The sequence below is a fragment of the Hordeum vulgare genome, chromosome 5H, assembly GCF_904849725.1.
Source record: "Hordeum vulgare subsp. vulgare chromosome 5H, MorexV3_pseudomolecules_assembly, whole genome shotgun sequence".
In the NCBI taxonomy this organism is placed as follows: Eukaryota; Viridiplantae; Streptophyta; class Magnoliopsida; order Poales; family Poaceae; genus Hordeum; species Hordeum vulgare.
The window spans coordinates 453,471,311-453,487,546 of record NC_058522.1 but is presented as its reverse complement, the minus strand read 5'-3'; the positions used below and the strand labels follow the sequence as shown (position 1 = coordinate 453,487,546).

Below are 16,236 nucleotides of genomic sequence, written 5' to 3'. Positions count from 1 at the left end.
AGTTGTGGCGATCAACGTCGCCGCCCGAGAGGCTAGGAAACCCTAACACGAGGAAATTACAATGTGCTGACTAGAGACGACACAGGACTACTGTTGATTTCTCTTATACGACTGTGATGGATGAATGTTGGGCCACAGAAAGCACAACCCAGTTTATAGTCCCGATTATACGTAGACTAGGCCCAGTTGTAGCCCACCGCGGCGGCGTGAACTGGGACACGCGCCGCCCTGCCGTGCCCGTGCGGCTCGCCTCTCTTCTCCAGGCGCCATGGCCTCCGAGCTAGGGTTACCGCCGCCGGCGAAACGCCCACCGGCGACACCCACCACCATTGCCTCTATCAGCGACGACCTCCTCTTCGAGATCTTCCTCCTCCTGCCCTCCCTACCGAGCCTCGTCCGGGCCGCCCTCGCCTGCCGCACCTTCCTCCACGCCGTCCGCGCGTCCCCCGCCTTCCGCCGCCGCTTCCGGGCGCTCCACCCGCCGCAGCTCCTTGGCTTCTTCGGGGAACCCCGCCGCGCCGCCGTACCTCCCTTCGCCCCCCTCCGCAGCCGCTCCGACCCGGACCTCGCAGCCGCCGTCCGCGGCTCCGATTTCTTCCTCACCCGTCTCCCGGAAGACAGCGGCGACTCCACCCTCGGGTGGGAGTTACAGAGCCTCCACGGCGGCTACGTCGTCCTCGCCGACGATACCACCAACCAGATCGCTGCCTACAACCCTGTCACGCAGGCATTGCATCTTTTACCCCAACCGCCCGAGGAGATCCTACTCTCCAATTCTCCTGACTTCCACATTGTCTTCTCCGAAGAGGACCAGCGAGTGTTCCGTATGGTCTGTGTCCAGCACCAGGACACGCTAGGGCGGGTGCCAGCTTGCGTAGCTGTCTTCTCAACGGCGACTACGGAGTGGCAGGTTTTGCCATGGGTGGAGACCCCGCCTCCACCGCCACAGCCATCACCACCACCACCGCCACAACCTGAGGATGACGAAGACGATTTTATCATGTTTTACCCTGGCACGCAGCTGAATGGATTCGTTTATTGGAAACACACGAGTCAACCCTATGTACTCGTTCTCAACACTGCGACAGTGCAATTCTCAAGAGTGGATTTGCTGCCATTCTTGGGTGAGCTTGAGTCTTCGCGATTTAGGCTTGGAAAGACCAAGGATGGGATGCTATGTATGGTTGGCATAGATACCTCCGATGCCAACGATGGAACTCTTCATGTTTGGTTTTGGAGAGCCGACGATGACGGTGTTGAGACATGGGTTCTGGAAGATACTTTTCCACTCAGTACATTTATTGATTCCACCAAGTCTTCAACAGAGGATGATCCCACAGTGCAGATTGAGGCGGTTATCGACGGATTTGTTTATTTGTCAACCAAGTACGATGAGAATACTGACGATGAGCATACTGAGTCTCTGCTATCCCTCTGTTTGGAAACAGCCAAGCTAAACAAGCTCATTGATGATACATATGTAAGCCCCGCGCATCCCTACATCATGGAGTGGCCTCCTTCTTTTGTGTGCAACAAGGTGAGCCTATCCTGAAGATCCTGGTCAAGTTTCTAGAAGTTTGGTCTTTAGATTAAAAAAAGGGCCTCCCGCTTGCGTAGGGTCTGGGAAAAGGGCCGACCACTTTGGGTCTATTGTATGCAGCCTTTTCCTATGGTTTTGTAAGAGGCTGTTTCCAGAACTTGATTATTTTATTTAAATTACTTGCGAACATTGGATTATGGTAGTTCTAATAATCTGTGCTTTGGGTCAACTATTTTTTATTAAAAGAATTGTTACACAGCAATGGCTTGATTGCAAGTCTTAATACAGTAACACACTATCATGTCTGATTTGACAATTCTTTGGTAAGCAAAGTCACTACATATGCTGCATAACTGACAACCGCGAGTGATTGTATAATCTGATCAGTGCCGACGTTGATAGTTTGAGGGAAAAGGCGGAAACAGGGTTTATGGGGAGAGCACGAGGGAAGTTGTCGATATCTTTCCTATGACCAATTCTTTACCAGTTGAAACTAGTCTCTTTGGACTAATCATACTGTACCTTTTCTCGCACAATGAGCTTTCTTACAAATGTGTTGGTACTTCACTTTTCGGTGCTGTGAAAAGCTCATGTGTTAGTTTCATATACTTATATATCAAGGAAACAGTGGAGTCATAAGCTACGTCTAATGAATGTAATCCAGTTAATGTAACTAGAAGTATGTCTAGTTAGTAAGAGGCTAAGCCATGAAACTTATGCCATCTTTGGCTCTTTGTTGTGAATTGAGTTCCAGCCCTCTTTTAGCTTGAATAGTCATCCATCCTATGTCCACTCTATTTATATTTTATTGACCCAGTCAATTTATCACTTATCTTACACCTTGTTTTTTCCATTACGGTACTTAATTTCCTTTTGCGTAGTTTTTCTTTTGAAACGGATCACCATGTCACTGAAGTTGCCAAGTTTTTATAGTTTAGCAGCAATTGTATGGGTTATATTTACACGGGGAGATAAGTTATTTGCATAGTTCTGCTTCTCCGTGTCTGCTTGCCTAGTGTTTTTATAGTTTTCTCAGGAACTAGTAAGATTTATTAGAAAACATTAAGCATGTGAGCAAAAGGTCCCAGATTGGTGCATTTTCATCTCCCTAAGTCAAACTTAGCCTAGTGTTGCAGCTAAATTAAGGGTTGAGATCATAGCCTTGAATTTAATGCGGGCTATCAACCTATTGATGTGGAGATACATGAAAATTAGTAAGAAAACCAGATGCTATTTTTCATGATACTCATACGAGATTGGTGCTGTGATGCTGGTCAACTGGTCCTCTTTTTTCTTCTTGACGGACCATCAGCCATTCTAGTATCCTCTTGTAACCATGTTTGTATTATGTTTTCTAGATGCATTCAATCTTGAGTGGCAAGTACTTCCTCTGTCCCAAATTAAGTGACTTAACTTTGTACTAACTTTAGTACAAAGTTGAGTCACTTATTTTAGGACGGAGGGAGTATTTTCTTAGCTGATATATGATGTTTGACTAATAAACATTTATTATTATTTTTAAGAAGGAAGCTGGTACTCCCTCCGTTCCTAAATACAAGTCTTTGTAGAGATTTCACTAGTGGACTACATACGGATGTATATAGACATACTTTAGAGTGTAGATTCATTCATTTTATTCCGTATGTAGACACATAGTGAAATCGGTTAAAAGACTTATATTTAGGAACGGAGAGAGTATATGATACCTGAAGCAAGCGCATCATGTACTCCAAGCTTGATTTCTGCCTCACAGTGCAGTGTGATCCTCCTTGAATTTGTGGTGAGCCCAGGCTGTAGACTAAATCTGGGCATGGGCAGCCCGCCCGGTGACCTGGTCCGAAAAAGCAGGGCCGGGCCGGGCTTGCAGTTCGGGCCGGGTTCGGGCTTGTACAAATTATCATTTTACACGGAGACCCGGCCCGGCCTGACCCAACAATTCCCTTTTTAGTTCATTTGGGCCGGGCTCGGGCTTGAGATTTGCATTTTTTGGCCGAGCCGGCCTCGGGCCTAAGATTTTTGGTTCGGGCTTTACAAAGCCCGACCCGGCCCCCAGGTTTGCTGTAGACTATGAAAAGATGGCATTGGTGTAACAAATCTTGTTTCATTGAGAGCAACTCCAGCGGGCCGACCTAAACGAACGGCGATTTTGTCCGCTTTTCGTCCGTTTGGGTCGGCCCGGCGGGCACCAACGGCCGCTTCGGCGTTTGGGTCGGCGCATGCGCTCAACGCTGGCCCGATCCATTTTTTGCCGGCGCGTTAAAAAATAAATAAAGCATTTTTGAAAATAATTAACAAGCATTAATTAAACATTAAATGCCGACCACGAAGGTCACCGAGAGTCCATGCGTCCTCACTACATTATAATTGAAAAAAACTAGGCGTCCTTGTCGTCGGCGGTGAGGTCGGGTTGCGCCGGCGGTGACATAGCACGGGCGCGCTCGTGCACCAGGCGCAGCGTCCTCTTAGCATGGAGGTAGGCGACCTCCTCCGGGAGCAGCGCGTGGGCATAGACGCCGGGGGTGTTGCTGTTGGTTTGGGCGTTGTCGGGCGCAGCACGGGCGCGCTCGTGCGCCACGCGTAGCGCCCTCTTAGCATGGAGGTAGGCGACCTCCTCCGGGAGCAGCGTACGGGCATAGACCACGGGGGTGTCACCGTTGTTTTGGGCGGAGCCGTCGATGGCTGCTGGCTAGGGTCGCGACGAGGAAACAGAGCGATGGCGAGATGGGGATTGGGGGGTTCTGGAAGCAGATGGCCGAACCCCACCGCATGCTCGGATTAGAGCATCTCCAACAGCCGCGCTACGCGCCGCGCCTAAAAAACCTGTTTGCCGCGTGCTGGTCGCCTGGTTTGCCGCGTCGCGCAGCGCTGGCTCCAGCGGCAGCTTTAAAATGCAGCGCGCGCGCTCCGCTCCAGCAGCGCGCTAAAATGCAGCGCGCGCGCCGCTCCAGCAGCTTTCAAATATAGGGCATATGGACACAAAATAGTTTGAAACATTCATCAAAATGCAATGAACATGTGAAATTTTTAACACAAACAAGTTGATGAATAAAAGTCATGCCCACAAGTTCATCCAACCAAGTTCAAAATGCAAACCAAGTTCAAAATACAAGTTCATCCAACAAAGTTGAAGACATAAACACATCAACCATCTTCCTCGTCTTCTTCCTCTTCTTCCTCTTCTTCCGCCGACGATTCTTCCGCCTTCGAAGATGAATCTTCCTCCCTAACCTCATCACGCACCGCATCACGTGTAGCTCCGACGGTCTTGGCAAGTTCTTCAACGGCATTTTCATGGGTATGTGTGTGAGGCACATCGAAAGACATTCCACCCATGGCCGGAGGTGCACCCATGCCTCCCATGACGACCGGAGGTACACCCATGCCTCCCATGACGACCGGAGGTACACCCATGCCTCCCATGAGAGAAGCAAAACTCATGCCACCCATGCCTCCCATAGCGTTGGAGGATCCCTCGACTTTGATCACCTCCAATGGATGGATCCCTCGACACTTGCAACCAAGTATTGCATAGTAATTTATCATCGTTGGTGGTGTAATTGCCCGCTCTTCCTTTCGGCGCCTCGACAATGCCCTCACCCTCCTCGTCCACCTCAAACTCATGGTCGTCCAAATGGATGTCATTGGTTTGAGACAATGCGAATTGTTGGACCCAACACCCATTGTTGACATGTATGCATCATCGCTGAGACTACAAATGCAAATATAAGCTATCTATATGATGATGCATTGAAAAAATAACAAGAAAATAAAAGTTGGAATTTTTTTCACCTTGGGAGCATTTCGTCGAACACGTGGTGCGCGTCGGCCGCCGGCTCAAAGAGTGAGCTCATCGGCGCTTCGGTAGACGCCGCGCCCGTCCGCCGCCCTGCAAGCTTCTTCTTCGCCTTCGAGCTGCCGGAGCCGTCCGCCGCCTTCTTTTTCGCGGATGTTTTTCCTTTCTTCGGCTCCGACGCATTGGGGAGCTTTGACGGCGCGGCGGCAGCACGGGACGGCGCCGACGCGACGCCACCCGTCGGCGTGGTCATCCGCGGCGGTAAGAAGAGGCTGCGCGCGAGGCCGACGGTCGGCGGAGCTCCGGTGGCGGCGGCGGCGCCAGCGCTAGGGTTTTCGGCGGCGGCGGCGGCGGCAGCGGCGTCGTCTGCGGCGGCGGCGGCGGGGGCGGGAGGGTCGCGGCTGTACAGCGGGGTCAGCGGGGCGCCGGTGTGCGCGTCCATGGTGGCCGGGGCGCTGGCGCCGGCGCGCGCGGGTGCGAAGGAGGAAGGAAAGGGCGAGTTCGCGCGCGCGCTCGAGTCTGCCGCGCGCGGAAGTGGACGCCCGAAATTAACCGCGCGGGATGAGGCTATGGCGAGCGCGCCCAACTCGTTTTAGCGCGCGCGCGTTTTTTGCGCGCCCGCTGGAGCTGTCGGCCGCGTTGCGCGCGCGCTATAGTCCCTTTTTTTGCGGCGCGGCGCTAATATAGCGCGGCTGTTGGAGATGCTCTTAGAAAAGACCGACCGCGGACGCTAACGCGTGGGTCCAAGGAGGGCGGCTGTCATAAATTATGTTGACCGCGGTGGTTGAGGCAGACACCGAAAGAACGCGCGCGCATCCGCACCAACGCATTTCAGTTCCAAATTTAAGCCGTAAATTGGTCGGCGCGAATGCGTTTATCATTTTTGTGCGCACAGTCCCTAGCAGACGGCAGCGGATGAAAAGGATGGCCTCGATGGAGTTGCTCCTACTATCTTTGAAATCTGTAGCCTTGTGCGATTTGTCTATACATGTGCGTGAATCCTTTACTCCCACTAAACTATCCATTTATGTCTTTGGAGGATTCACAAACCATGGTTAGGAGACACTGTTGCGGATACCGCGCCTGTGGGCACAAATGAAACTTCTTTTGTTCATGTCTCAGCGTGGCAATCTTACAAATTTGATTAATGACGATGAAGCAAAAATCACATAGGGTGTTTTACTTTGTATTGAGGATGACAGGTGCTCTTGCCAGCAAAATCACTACTTATGAATTATGATGCATAGCTGGCAACCCAGCCCCTTTGACGTGAGCTTTTTATTTGAATGTATAGCTGAGGTCAAATGTATAGCTGAGTACAAACGGCTTCAGGATGGACATCATCGCCGTAAAAGGCGAGCGGGCGCGTCGGTACTAGTTGCGAACGTCCGGCAATGCCTGGGTGGCGGTCAGAGAGGTACATTTGTGGCGGTGAAGGTGAAGGGTGTGGATAAAAAACTAAGAGTATCTTCAATAAATGGTTCAAAATTTGGCAGTCTAAAATCAAAGATGTAAAATTTGGACCATCAAAAAGTTCGTTTTGGAGCTCCAAAAAAAGCTCTACTCCAACGGATGATTCAAATTGATGGTCCAGAAGAGCAATTCCAATAGATGGTCCAAAATGAAGATGTAAAATTTCTTAAAACGACAAACTACTAGTCCATTCAACATAGTTCAAACATCAAATTCAACATAGTTTCATACATGAACTTCAACTACTACATCAAACTTCTAGATAAACTACTCCTCATCGTTGGAGCTGCGGAACTGCTCCCAAAACTCCTCCTTCTCTGGGTCGTCGCACCCCTCCTCCTCCTCCTCCTCGAAGTCTGCCCAGTCCTCCTCGGAAGAAGACTGGATGGGGATCACCATCGAGGGAGCGCCCTCGTCCTCCTTCTGCTCCGCCTCACGCTTCCAGTAGTGCTCCTGCTCGGCCTGGACGTACTCCGGATGCTCCCGAGCAAACCTCTCCATTGCCTCCTCGTCGGTCTCGCCGACATTGACGACAACCGACGGCTTCTTCGTCGTCTTCTTCTTCGTCGTGATCTCCTTCATCTTGATGCCCTGCGGCACAAGCATCTCCGCTTCCACCCGAATCTCCATCTCTGGGAAGTTGAGGTGCTCCCGAGGCCTCTCGGCACGCCACACCGCCACGTCGTAGGCACGCGCGGACTCGTGGGCGGAGGGGTACGTGCTGATCCACCAACGGCTCCCGGCATCGAAGAACTCCACTCCCCAGTTACCGGAGGGCTTCTGCCTCACGCCGAAGAAGCCCGACTTGCCCTTCGGCGCCATCTGAGAGCGGTGGACCGGCGGCGGCGTGCGGCCGGAGCGGTGGCTGACCGAGCCGGGCGGGGCGGACGGGGCGGCGACGCACGAGGCGGGTCGAAGCTACGGCGGGCGGGCCGGGGCCGGGCGGAGTTGCGTCGGACGGACGGGGCGGGGCGAACGGGGTGGCGACACACGGGGCGGCGGCGTGCGCTGCGGCCGCGGCCGGATCCGCGGCGGGCGGGCGGCGGGGCAGCGTGGAAACAACGACGGGGGGCGGGGCGATGCCGGATCTGATGCGGGCGCCGTGCCGCGGGGCGACGACGGACGGGCGGGAGGTCGCGTGCGGGCGGGCGGGAAAGGAAATGAAGTGGCGGTTGGGTGTTCGCGGGCGGCGGCTGGTTTTGGACCACATGCATCTCGTGATGTAAATTTACACCGCGAGGTGTTGCATTTTACATCACGAGGAGGTCGTGGTCCAAATTTTTTTACATATAGACCGTCTGTTGGAGCTACGTTTTTAGCCTCAGGAAGTCGAAAAGTTAGTTACTTTTACATTTGGACCATCTATTGGAGATGCTTTAAGGGGGAGGGGCAAAGTGGAATAAAATGGATCGAGAGGGCGGATTTAGTGAGCCTAGAGCATCGAAGTCCAATATGGCTATTGTCCAGACTCCGGCACCCCCCCCCCCAATTTGTCTCCACCTTACAGGAAAAAATGCGTCCGAACTTTCAAACAGATCGATACAAAATCATATTAAATGACAAAACACATTTGGACCGTGCATTCCAGATATATGCGGACGTTGGAGATGCCCTTAGTGCTCATGATGTCCTTCGATAAGCTTTTTCTAAATATAGAAACTTCTCAAAGTTAAGTTGAAGCTTTATCAAGAAGAGGGGAAAATGACGATCTTGATGCAACCTAGAGGTTTGAGATGTTGCCTTGCGTGTGTTGGGATCTAAACAAAATTTAAAAAATGCGATTTTTCTTTTGAAAAAAATATTTGCTTATTTATAAATGTTTGAAAAAGAAAAATAGAAAATAGAAATAAAAACTAAATAGGAATAAAAATTCTGAAAAGGGAAATATATAGAAATCCCACAAGAAAATTCGGTTTAGAAAACCCTTAGAAGGTTTACAAAATCTATAAAAACTACGAAATCACTAGTAAGGGAATACACCTTTCAAGTTCCAACGATTACTCTCACCTTCACACCAAGTTCAAAATACAAGTTCATCCAACAAAGTTCAAGACATAAATGAAAGACACATCAATCATCTTCCTCGTCTTCTTCCTCTTCTTCCGAAGACGATTCTTCCGCCTTCGAAGATGAATCTTCCTCCCTAACCTCATCACGCACCGCATCACGTGAAGCTCCGACGGTGTTGGCAAGATCTTCAACGGCATCTTCATGGATATGTGTGTGAGGCACATCGAAAGACATTCCACCCATGGCCGGAGGTGCACCCATGCCTCCCATGAGAGAAGCAAAACTCATGCCTCCCATGGCGGCCATAGCGTTGGAGGGTGCTCCAAAGCCACCCATGCCTCCCATGGCGGCCGGAGGTGCACCCATGCCTCCCATGGCTCCGAAGCCACCCATGCCTCTCATGGCGCCGAGGCCACCGCCACCCATGGCGCCGAGGCCACTGCCACCCATGGCGCCGAGGCCACCACCACCCATTGTGCGGATCATGGTTCTTTTTTGAATCAAGACTTCTTCACGGGCAAGGTTGACATATTCCTTTTACGCATCATTGAACAAAGATGTGTCCAAGAAGAACGAGTGCTTCTCCCATTCCAACAACTTAGCTCGCTCCTCCATGCCCACCTTCCTCTCCTCCAATGCCACTTTCCTCTCCTCGGCGGCCACCCTCCTCTCCTCGGCCGCCAACCTCCTCTCCTCGGCCGCGGCATCTTCGTTCCTTGCCATTTTCCTCACCTCGTTGGCTTCTTTTCTTGCCTTCACAATAGCTTCCATAGCATTTGTGAGCTCGTCATCTCCTTTCCTCTTCTTCTTTTCGGTTTTGTCTTTCTTGCACCCATCCGGTCGTTTTGGCTTCGAGTATGAAACCGAGTTGGGTGTGGGGCTTCTCTTGCCGTCATCACTTGATGCATCATCCTCATCATCATCATCATTCAACTCAATTGTTCGCTTGCGTTTGTTGCTCAAATGCAAATCATCCAAATCTGCACGCTTCTTCCATTTCTCATCATCCTTCAACACTTCATAGCAATTAGGCAAGGTAAAGATCTTTCCTTTCTTGATCTTCCCCTTCTTGGTTGTCCTCGTCTCTTCTTTGAACAAGTTTTGTGCAATGTTGTACTACAAGAAAAACAAAACAAGTTAGCACTTCGGACACCAAAAACAAGTATGATGAACATGTATGAGATGCCACTTACTCTATCATCCTCATTTGTGCCACTTGGGTTAAGCTTGTCAACTGCCTTTTGTGCGGCCGCCCACTTTTGACAATCCGAGTTGATTGTCGACCATCGGGACCGAAGTGATCTCTCGGAGCGGTCAATTCCACTCATGTTCTGAGCATCAAAGTGTTCTTTCATTCGCCCCCAATAAGCATCTCTACTTTGATCACCTCCAACGGATGGATCCCTCGACACTTGCAACCAAGTATTGCATAGTAACTTGTCATCGTTGGTGGTGTAATTGCCCGCTCTTCCTTTCGGCGCCTCGACAATGCCCTCACCCTCCTCGTCCACCTCAAACTCATGGTCGTCGAAATGGATGTCATTGGTTTGAGACCAATGCGAATTGTTGGACCCAACACCCATAGTTGACATGTATGCATCATCGTTGAGACTACTAAGTTTTTTGAACAATGCAAATATAAGCTATCTATATGATGATGCATTGAAAAAATAACAAGAAAATAAAAGTTGGAATTTTTTTCACCTTGGGGGCATTTCGTCGAACACGTGGTGCGCGTCGGCCGCCGGCTCAACGAGTGAGCTCGCCGGCGCTTCGGTAGACGCCGCGCCCGTCCGCCGCCCTGCAAGCTTCTTCTTCGCCTTCGAGCTGCCGGAGCCGTCCGCCGCCTTGTTCTTCTTCGCGGATGTTTTTCCCTTCTTCGGCCCCGCCGCATTGGGAAGCTTCGACGGTGCGGCGGCGGCACGGGACGGCGCCGGCGCGACGCCACCCGTAGCCATGGTTATCCGCGGCGGCAAGAAGAGGCTGCGCGCGAGGCCGACGCTCGGCGGAGCTCCGGTGGTGGCGACGCCAACGCTCCCCGCGCTATGGTTTTCGGCGGCGGCGGGGGGGGGGGGGGGTCACGGCTGTACAACGGGGTGAGCGGGGTGCCGGTGTGCTAGTCCATGGGTTGCAGGGGCGCCGGCGCGCGCGGTGCGTTGGAGGAGGAAAGGAGAGAGTGCGGCGCGAGCGCTCGAGTCTGCCGCGCGCGGAAGTGGGCGTCCCAAATACACCGCGCGGGATAGGGCATCCGACCGCGCGCCCAACTTGTTATAGCGCGCGCGTGGTTTTTGCGCGCCCGCTGGAGCCTCCCGCCGCGTCGCGCGCGCGTGGTTTTTGCGCGCCCGCTGGAGCCTCCCGCCGCGTCGCGCGCGCGCTAGAACGGCCTATTTTTGACGCCGCGCTTGTTTTGTGCTGCGGTTGGAGATGCTCTAAGTCAAGTTAGCCTGTTGTTGCAACTAAATTTAGGGTTGAGATCATAGCCTTGAGTTTTATGGGGGCTATCAACCTATTGATGTGGAGATACATAAAAAATAGTAAGAAAACCATATGCTATTTTTCATGATACTCATATAATAGATTAGTGCTGTGATGCTGGTCAACTGGTCCCCTTTTTTCTTCATCTTGATGGACGAACAGCCATTCTAGTGTCCTCATGTTACCAGGCTTATCTTATGTTTCCTAGATGCAGTCAATCTTTAGTGGCAAGTATTTTGTTAGTTAGTACTCTCTCCGTTTCTAAATATAAGTCTTTCTAGAGGTTTCACTAATGAACTACATACGGATGTATATAGACATACTTAAGAGTATAGATTCACTCATTTTGCTTCGTATGTATATAGACATACTTAAGAGTATAGATTCACTCATTTTGCTTCGTATGTAGACACCTAGTAAAATATCTTAAAAGACTTATATTTAGGTACAGAGGGAGTATATGTTATGTGACTAAGAAACATTTATTATTATTCTTAAGAAGGAAGCTTGTATATGATGCCGGAAGCAAGCGCATCATGTACTCCAAGCTTGATTGGTGCCTCACAGTGCAGTGTGATTCTCGAATTTGTGGGTCAGCCCAAGCTGTACACTATGAGAAGATGGCATTGGTGTAACAAATCTTATTTTCATTGACTAGCTTTGGAATTTGTAGCCTTGCGCGAGTTGTCTATACAAGTACGTGAATCCTTTACTTACACTGAACTATCCTTTTGTGTCTTAGGAGGATGCACAAACCATGGTTACTGGAGGAAGTGTTGTGGATGCTGCTCCCGTGGGCACGAAAGAAACTTCCTCTGATCATGCCTCAGCGTCGCAATCCTACAAATCTGATTAATGACGATGAAGCAAAGGTCATATTGAGTGTTTTACTTTGTATTGAGAATGATAAGATCTCTTGCGAGCAAAATCACTATGAGGCATAGCTGGCAACCCAACCTCTTTGCCATGAGCTTTTGTTTGAGTGTGTCAGTACTTCAGTTTTTGGAGGGTGTGAAATGGGCATTTTCTGGTGACACGCTGTTTTTTTTTCTTTTCTTGTGAGAAATGGGACATGCTGCTTCCCCCCACTATGATTCGCAATTACCTTTTGCCCGATTTTTACATGAAACAGTTCATGATGCGTGGTCAGCCTTCTGAATCACTTGCCCGTCAGATTATTGCGTTGGCTTCTGCATTCCATATGGTGGGGCGTGACATGTAGTGCCCTCTGTGAGTTCATTCCGTCTCTACAACATACATACATTCATATTTGTTCATGGGCAAAGTCATATTTGTCAGTAACTTTCATATTTGTTCATGGGCAAAGTCATATTTGTCAGTAACGTTCATATTTGTTCATGCGCAAGCCATATTTGTCGGCAACGGTCATATTTGTTCATGGGCTGCTTCGCTTCAAAGGCAGGTAAGGTTGTGTTTTGTCAATGACATTCAGATCTCAAAGGGCCTCTTTGATTCAAGGAATTTTATTCTACCCATGCTTCAAGCAGCTTAATGTGTCGAGAGAATTACTAGGGTGAAATCGAACATGCATACTGGTGGTGGTTCCCATTCTGGGTGAGGCCTGTGGTCATCTTTGCTTGGTAGAGTGTTGCCTACTTGCCTTTTGTAGGACAGTGGCACCTTATTTGGCATTCAAGATGAGCTACTCATTTGCTTTCTTGTGATCCTTGTTTTGTCTACTTTTTTGGCAAATGTTTCCATTTCTGTATTGTTGCTGCTCTGAACTTCTGATGCGTCTTAATAAGACCTATAATTAGATGGAAGTTGCAGCCTATACATCAATGTGGCTCCTAGGTTTTAAAAAGGTTCTGGACTGTGTCTTCGTTGCCCAAACATAAATGCCAATATCTGATGACCGCTCCGTGGGAGTGTTTTAAAAAGGTTCTAGACATGCGATTTTCAACTAAAGTTGCCATAGCAATTTTAAAGAAACTGCCATGGTAGGTAGAGAAAACTGTCATGTAGCGAAAATACCAGCTATTTTTGAAGGAAAAGAACCTAAATAAAAGATGGGAAACGCTGTCGTCCCACCGACGGATCCTGATTTCGCGTCCACCGTCTCCTTTGTTCGCCACGTGGCCGGGCGGACGAGCCATGACCCGTTTCCTGAAACAACTCCATTGTTTCTGCAACTTGAAAGTAGTTGCAGAACGAGGGACCCAGGCATGGCGACGACGGCTTCCACGGGAAGAGCTCGCCGGCCGCCCCGCCGCCGGCCGCCCCGCCCCGCCGCCAAGAGCTCGCCGGAGTGCTGCGGCGTCCCAGCCCGCTCTCGACGCCGGCGAGCTCCCGCAACCGGGGGCTAGACGCCTCGCCGCTCGTCGCCCCGCACCGCCGTAGCCCGGCCCCGTCCCAGCCCGCTGCAAAAAATTCCTGAAACATGACCTTTGTTGCAAAAAATTCTTCCGCAACAGCACCCATGTTTGCAGAAAGACGAACATTTTTTTTCCTGAAACAAGCAATTGTTTCTGAAACTCGACCGTTGTTTCAGGATTTAATGGATCCAAAGTTTATTTTTTACAACAAAGCGATTGTTTCCGGAACTCGAACGTCGTTTCAGGAATTAAATCAGGAACGGATCGGACGGCTATGGACGAGATCGAACGGGTGTGGAGGTGATGGATTTTTAGTAAATATCCACCGGTGAATTGGTAGCAGCCCTCATAAAAGATCTTGATTGTTGCTGAATTGAAAAACAACCAACTGTAAGCAAGCAACTCCTTCAATCTTTCGTTTGCGTGTCACTCACCTCTTCCTAGTTCATTTGCCTGCCACATGTTTTAATAATTTCTTGTGTTCACCCCATGGCAGCGAAGGCCAGCACAGTTCTCTCTTCCGTTGTAAAAACACACTTACTTATCAACACTCGATAATCATGTTCTGTAATTATAATATTAGGCTAGGCTATGATCTCGGTGCAACGAGCTGAGACACCGACGACCGTACATGTGCAGCAGGACAATGCCAGCCATCACGCATGCACATCGCCGCCGCTGCTGTTTGTCTGGCGATCGCGGCCGCTGTTGGCCTGACGATCGCGGCCGATCTCCATGTTTCTTAGCAGCCGGCTGCAGATCCTTCTGATCCGGCGCCCCCCTGGCACCGGCAGAGACCGCCTTCGCCTCCCGCCGGGGGACTGCGACGACGACGACGATGCAACATCGCTTGTGGCGGAGGTGTTCGTCGGGATGCTGCGGCGGCAGACTGGGCAGGAGTTGCTGTGCTCCGACAGCCACCTGACGATGCAGTGGGAGTGGTACAGGTGGCCGCAGGGGAGCCGGCGCGCGGGCGCCGTGGGCGGGAGGGGGTCGGTGCATACCACGCAGTCCAGCCCGGCGTCCGTGACGGCGACGGTGGGCAGCGCGGCGATGGACTCCGGCGGCGCCGCTTGTGACCCGCCGCGTTGGAACGACGCGTCGAACTCGAACACGGTGTCGTTGGTGGACGCCGCCGCCGCCGCCTGTGGCCCGCCGCGTTGGGCTTGGAGCGGCATGTCGAACATGGCGTGGTAGGTGGAAACGTTCGGCGGCGGAGGAGGCCGTGGCGGGGTGTCGTCATCGGAGTCGGAGGGGTTGAGGAAGTACTCGTCCCATGTGTCAGCGGACGCCAGCGGCAGCCAAGGCGGTGGCGGAGGAGGGAGCAGATCCTGAGGCGGTGACATGGTCTCCTCCTCGGCGGTGGAGGAGGGCTCGGTCTCGGATAGTAGCTCGCCGTGGTGGAACGGGGGCGGCGGCGGCGGCGGTGGCGACCCCAGCAGAGGGGAGGAGCAGGCGGTGGAGTATGGGGACGACAGGGGAGAGACGGCCCGGGAGGACCGGCGCTGCTCCTCGTGGGAGCAAAGCAGCCGGAATTCGCGACATGCCGCTGAGCGCTCGGGGCAGCAGGACGACAAGGGAGGAACAGGCGGCGAGGTGGCACTGCCGCTCGACGTCGCACGCGGCCTTGTGGAGGAAGACGACGAGGGTCCTGTGCACGGGGACACCAGAGCCCGCGGCCGCGCCGTCGTGAAAGAAGACTGCGACGACGAGACGCGCGGGATCGGCGGTGGCGTGGGAGAGGAGGTGAACGGGGCAGGCGGCCAGGGCACGTCGCACAGGGGCGGTGGAGGCGGCGGCGGCGGCAGCGACAAGAACGTCGAGTGGTGGGGCGCGGCGGGGGAGTCGTCGAGGTAGTCCCGGCGGCAGCGGGGGCAGAGGGTGAAGTGGAACGGGGAGGACGGGGCGGGGAGCTCCAACCTGGCGCCGCAGCTGTGGCAGTAGAAGCTCAGGGTGTCGGGCGAGGCCATGGCGCGGGCTCGCTGAGCTCCGGCCAAGATCATCGGCCGGGAGGGGAGCGGCTTGCTCTGCTCGGTGCTCGGCTAGTGATTGTTGTGCTGGATCGAGCGTGTCCTGACTCCTTGTTCCTCTTTTGTATGGCTTTCCACGCTTGGGTGACTTGGCGACTAAGAACCTGAAGTGGGAGCTAAATTTGTTTAATTCACCCCCCTTTGTCACTTTGCTGATTATATTATGTGGTCGTTCATGCTCCTGAGATCAGATTCACTCACAAGGGCTCGTACAAGAATGATCTTCTTGTTGAAAATACCAGCGATTTACCATATGATTTTACTAGCAGAAATAATAAATAAATTATGACTATCATACAAATTGTAAGACAAGTCATGGGATCAAGTGAGTAAGACGGAACATATCTAGAACAGAAATTAGAATAAGAAGTTGCGGCACGAACTTAAACAAGAAAAACACGAACACGTACCGAGTTGCAGCTCGCGTGACGAAGATGATGTTCTTGTGTGTCTCTCTTTCAAGGAGCGACCTCCCTTTTATAGGCACGGGAGAAGGAGGCGAACAGGCAGCGACGGGAGGCGAAGCAAAAGAGGAAGACGAAATGAACACACATCAGTCGAAGGGTGCATCGTTCGTAT

General features: G+C 51.8%; 2 protein-coding genes across 2 annotated transcripts; one reads left to right on the top strand and one right to left on the bottom strand.

The window, feature by feature from the left end:
* Nucleotides 1-200: 200 nt before the first annotated feature.
* LOC123395388 lies at nucleotides 201-12,469 on the top strand. The gene is made up of 2 exons (XM_045090380.1): nucleotides 201-1,537; nucleotides 12,034-12,469. The coding sequence occupies exons 1-2, from the start codon at nucleotides 269-271 to the stop codon at nucleotides 12,145-12,147; spliced, it is 1,383 nt and encodes a 460-aa protein (XP_044946315.1). The 5' UTR covers nucleotides 201-268; the 3' UTR covers nucleotides 12,148-12,469.
* A 1,499-nt stretch (nucleotides 12,470-13,968) lies between these two features.
* On the bottom strand, nucleotides 13,969-15,830 carry LOC123397485 (formin-like protein 14). The gene has a single exon (XM_045092012.1). It carries the CDS (start codon nucleotides 15,628-15,630, stop codon nucleotides 14,284-14,286), a length of 1,347 nt encoding a protein of 448 aa, XP_044947947.1. The 5' UTR covers nucleotides 15,631-15,830; the 3' UTR covers nucleotides 13,969-14,283.
* Nucleotides 15,831-16,236: the final 406 nt, after the last annotated feature.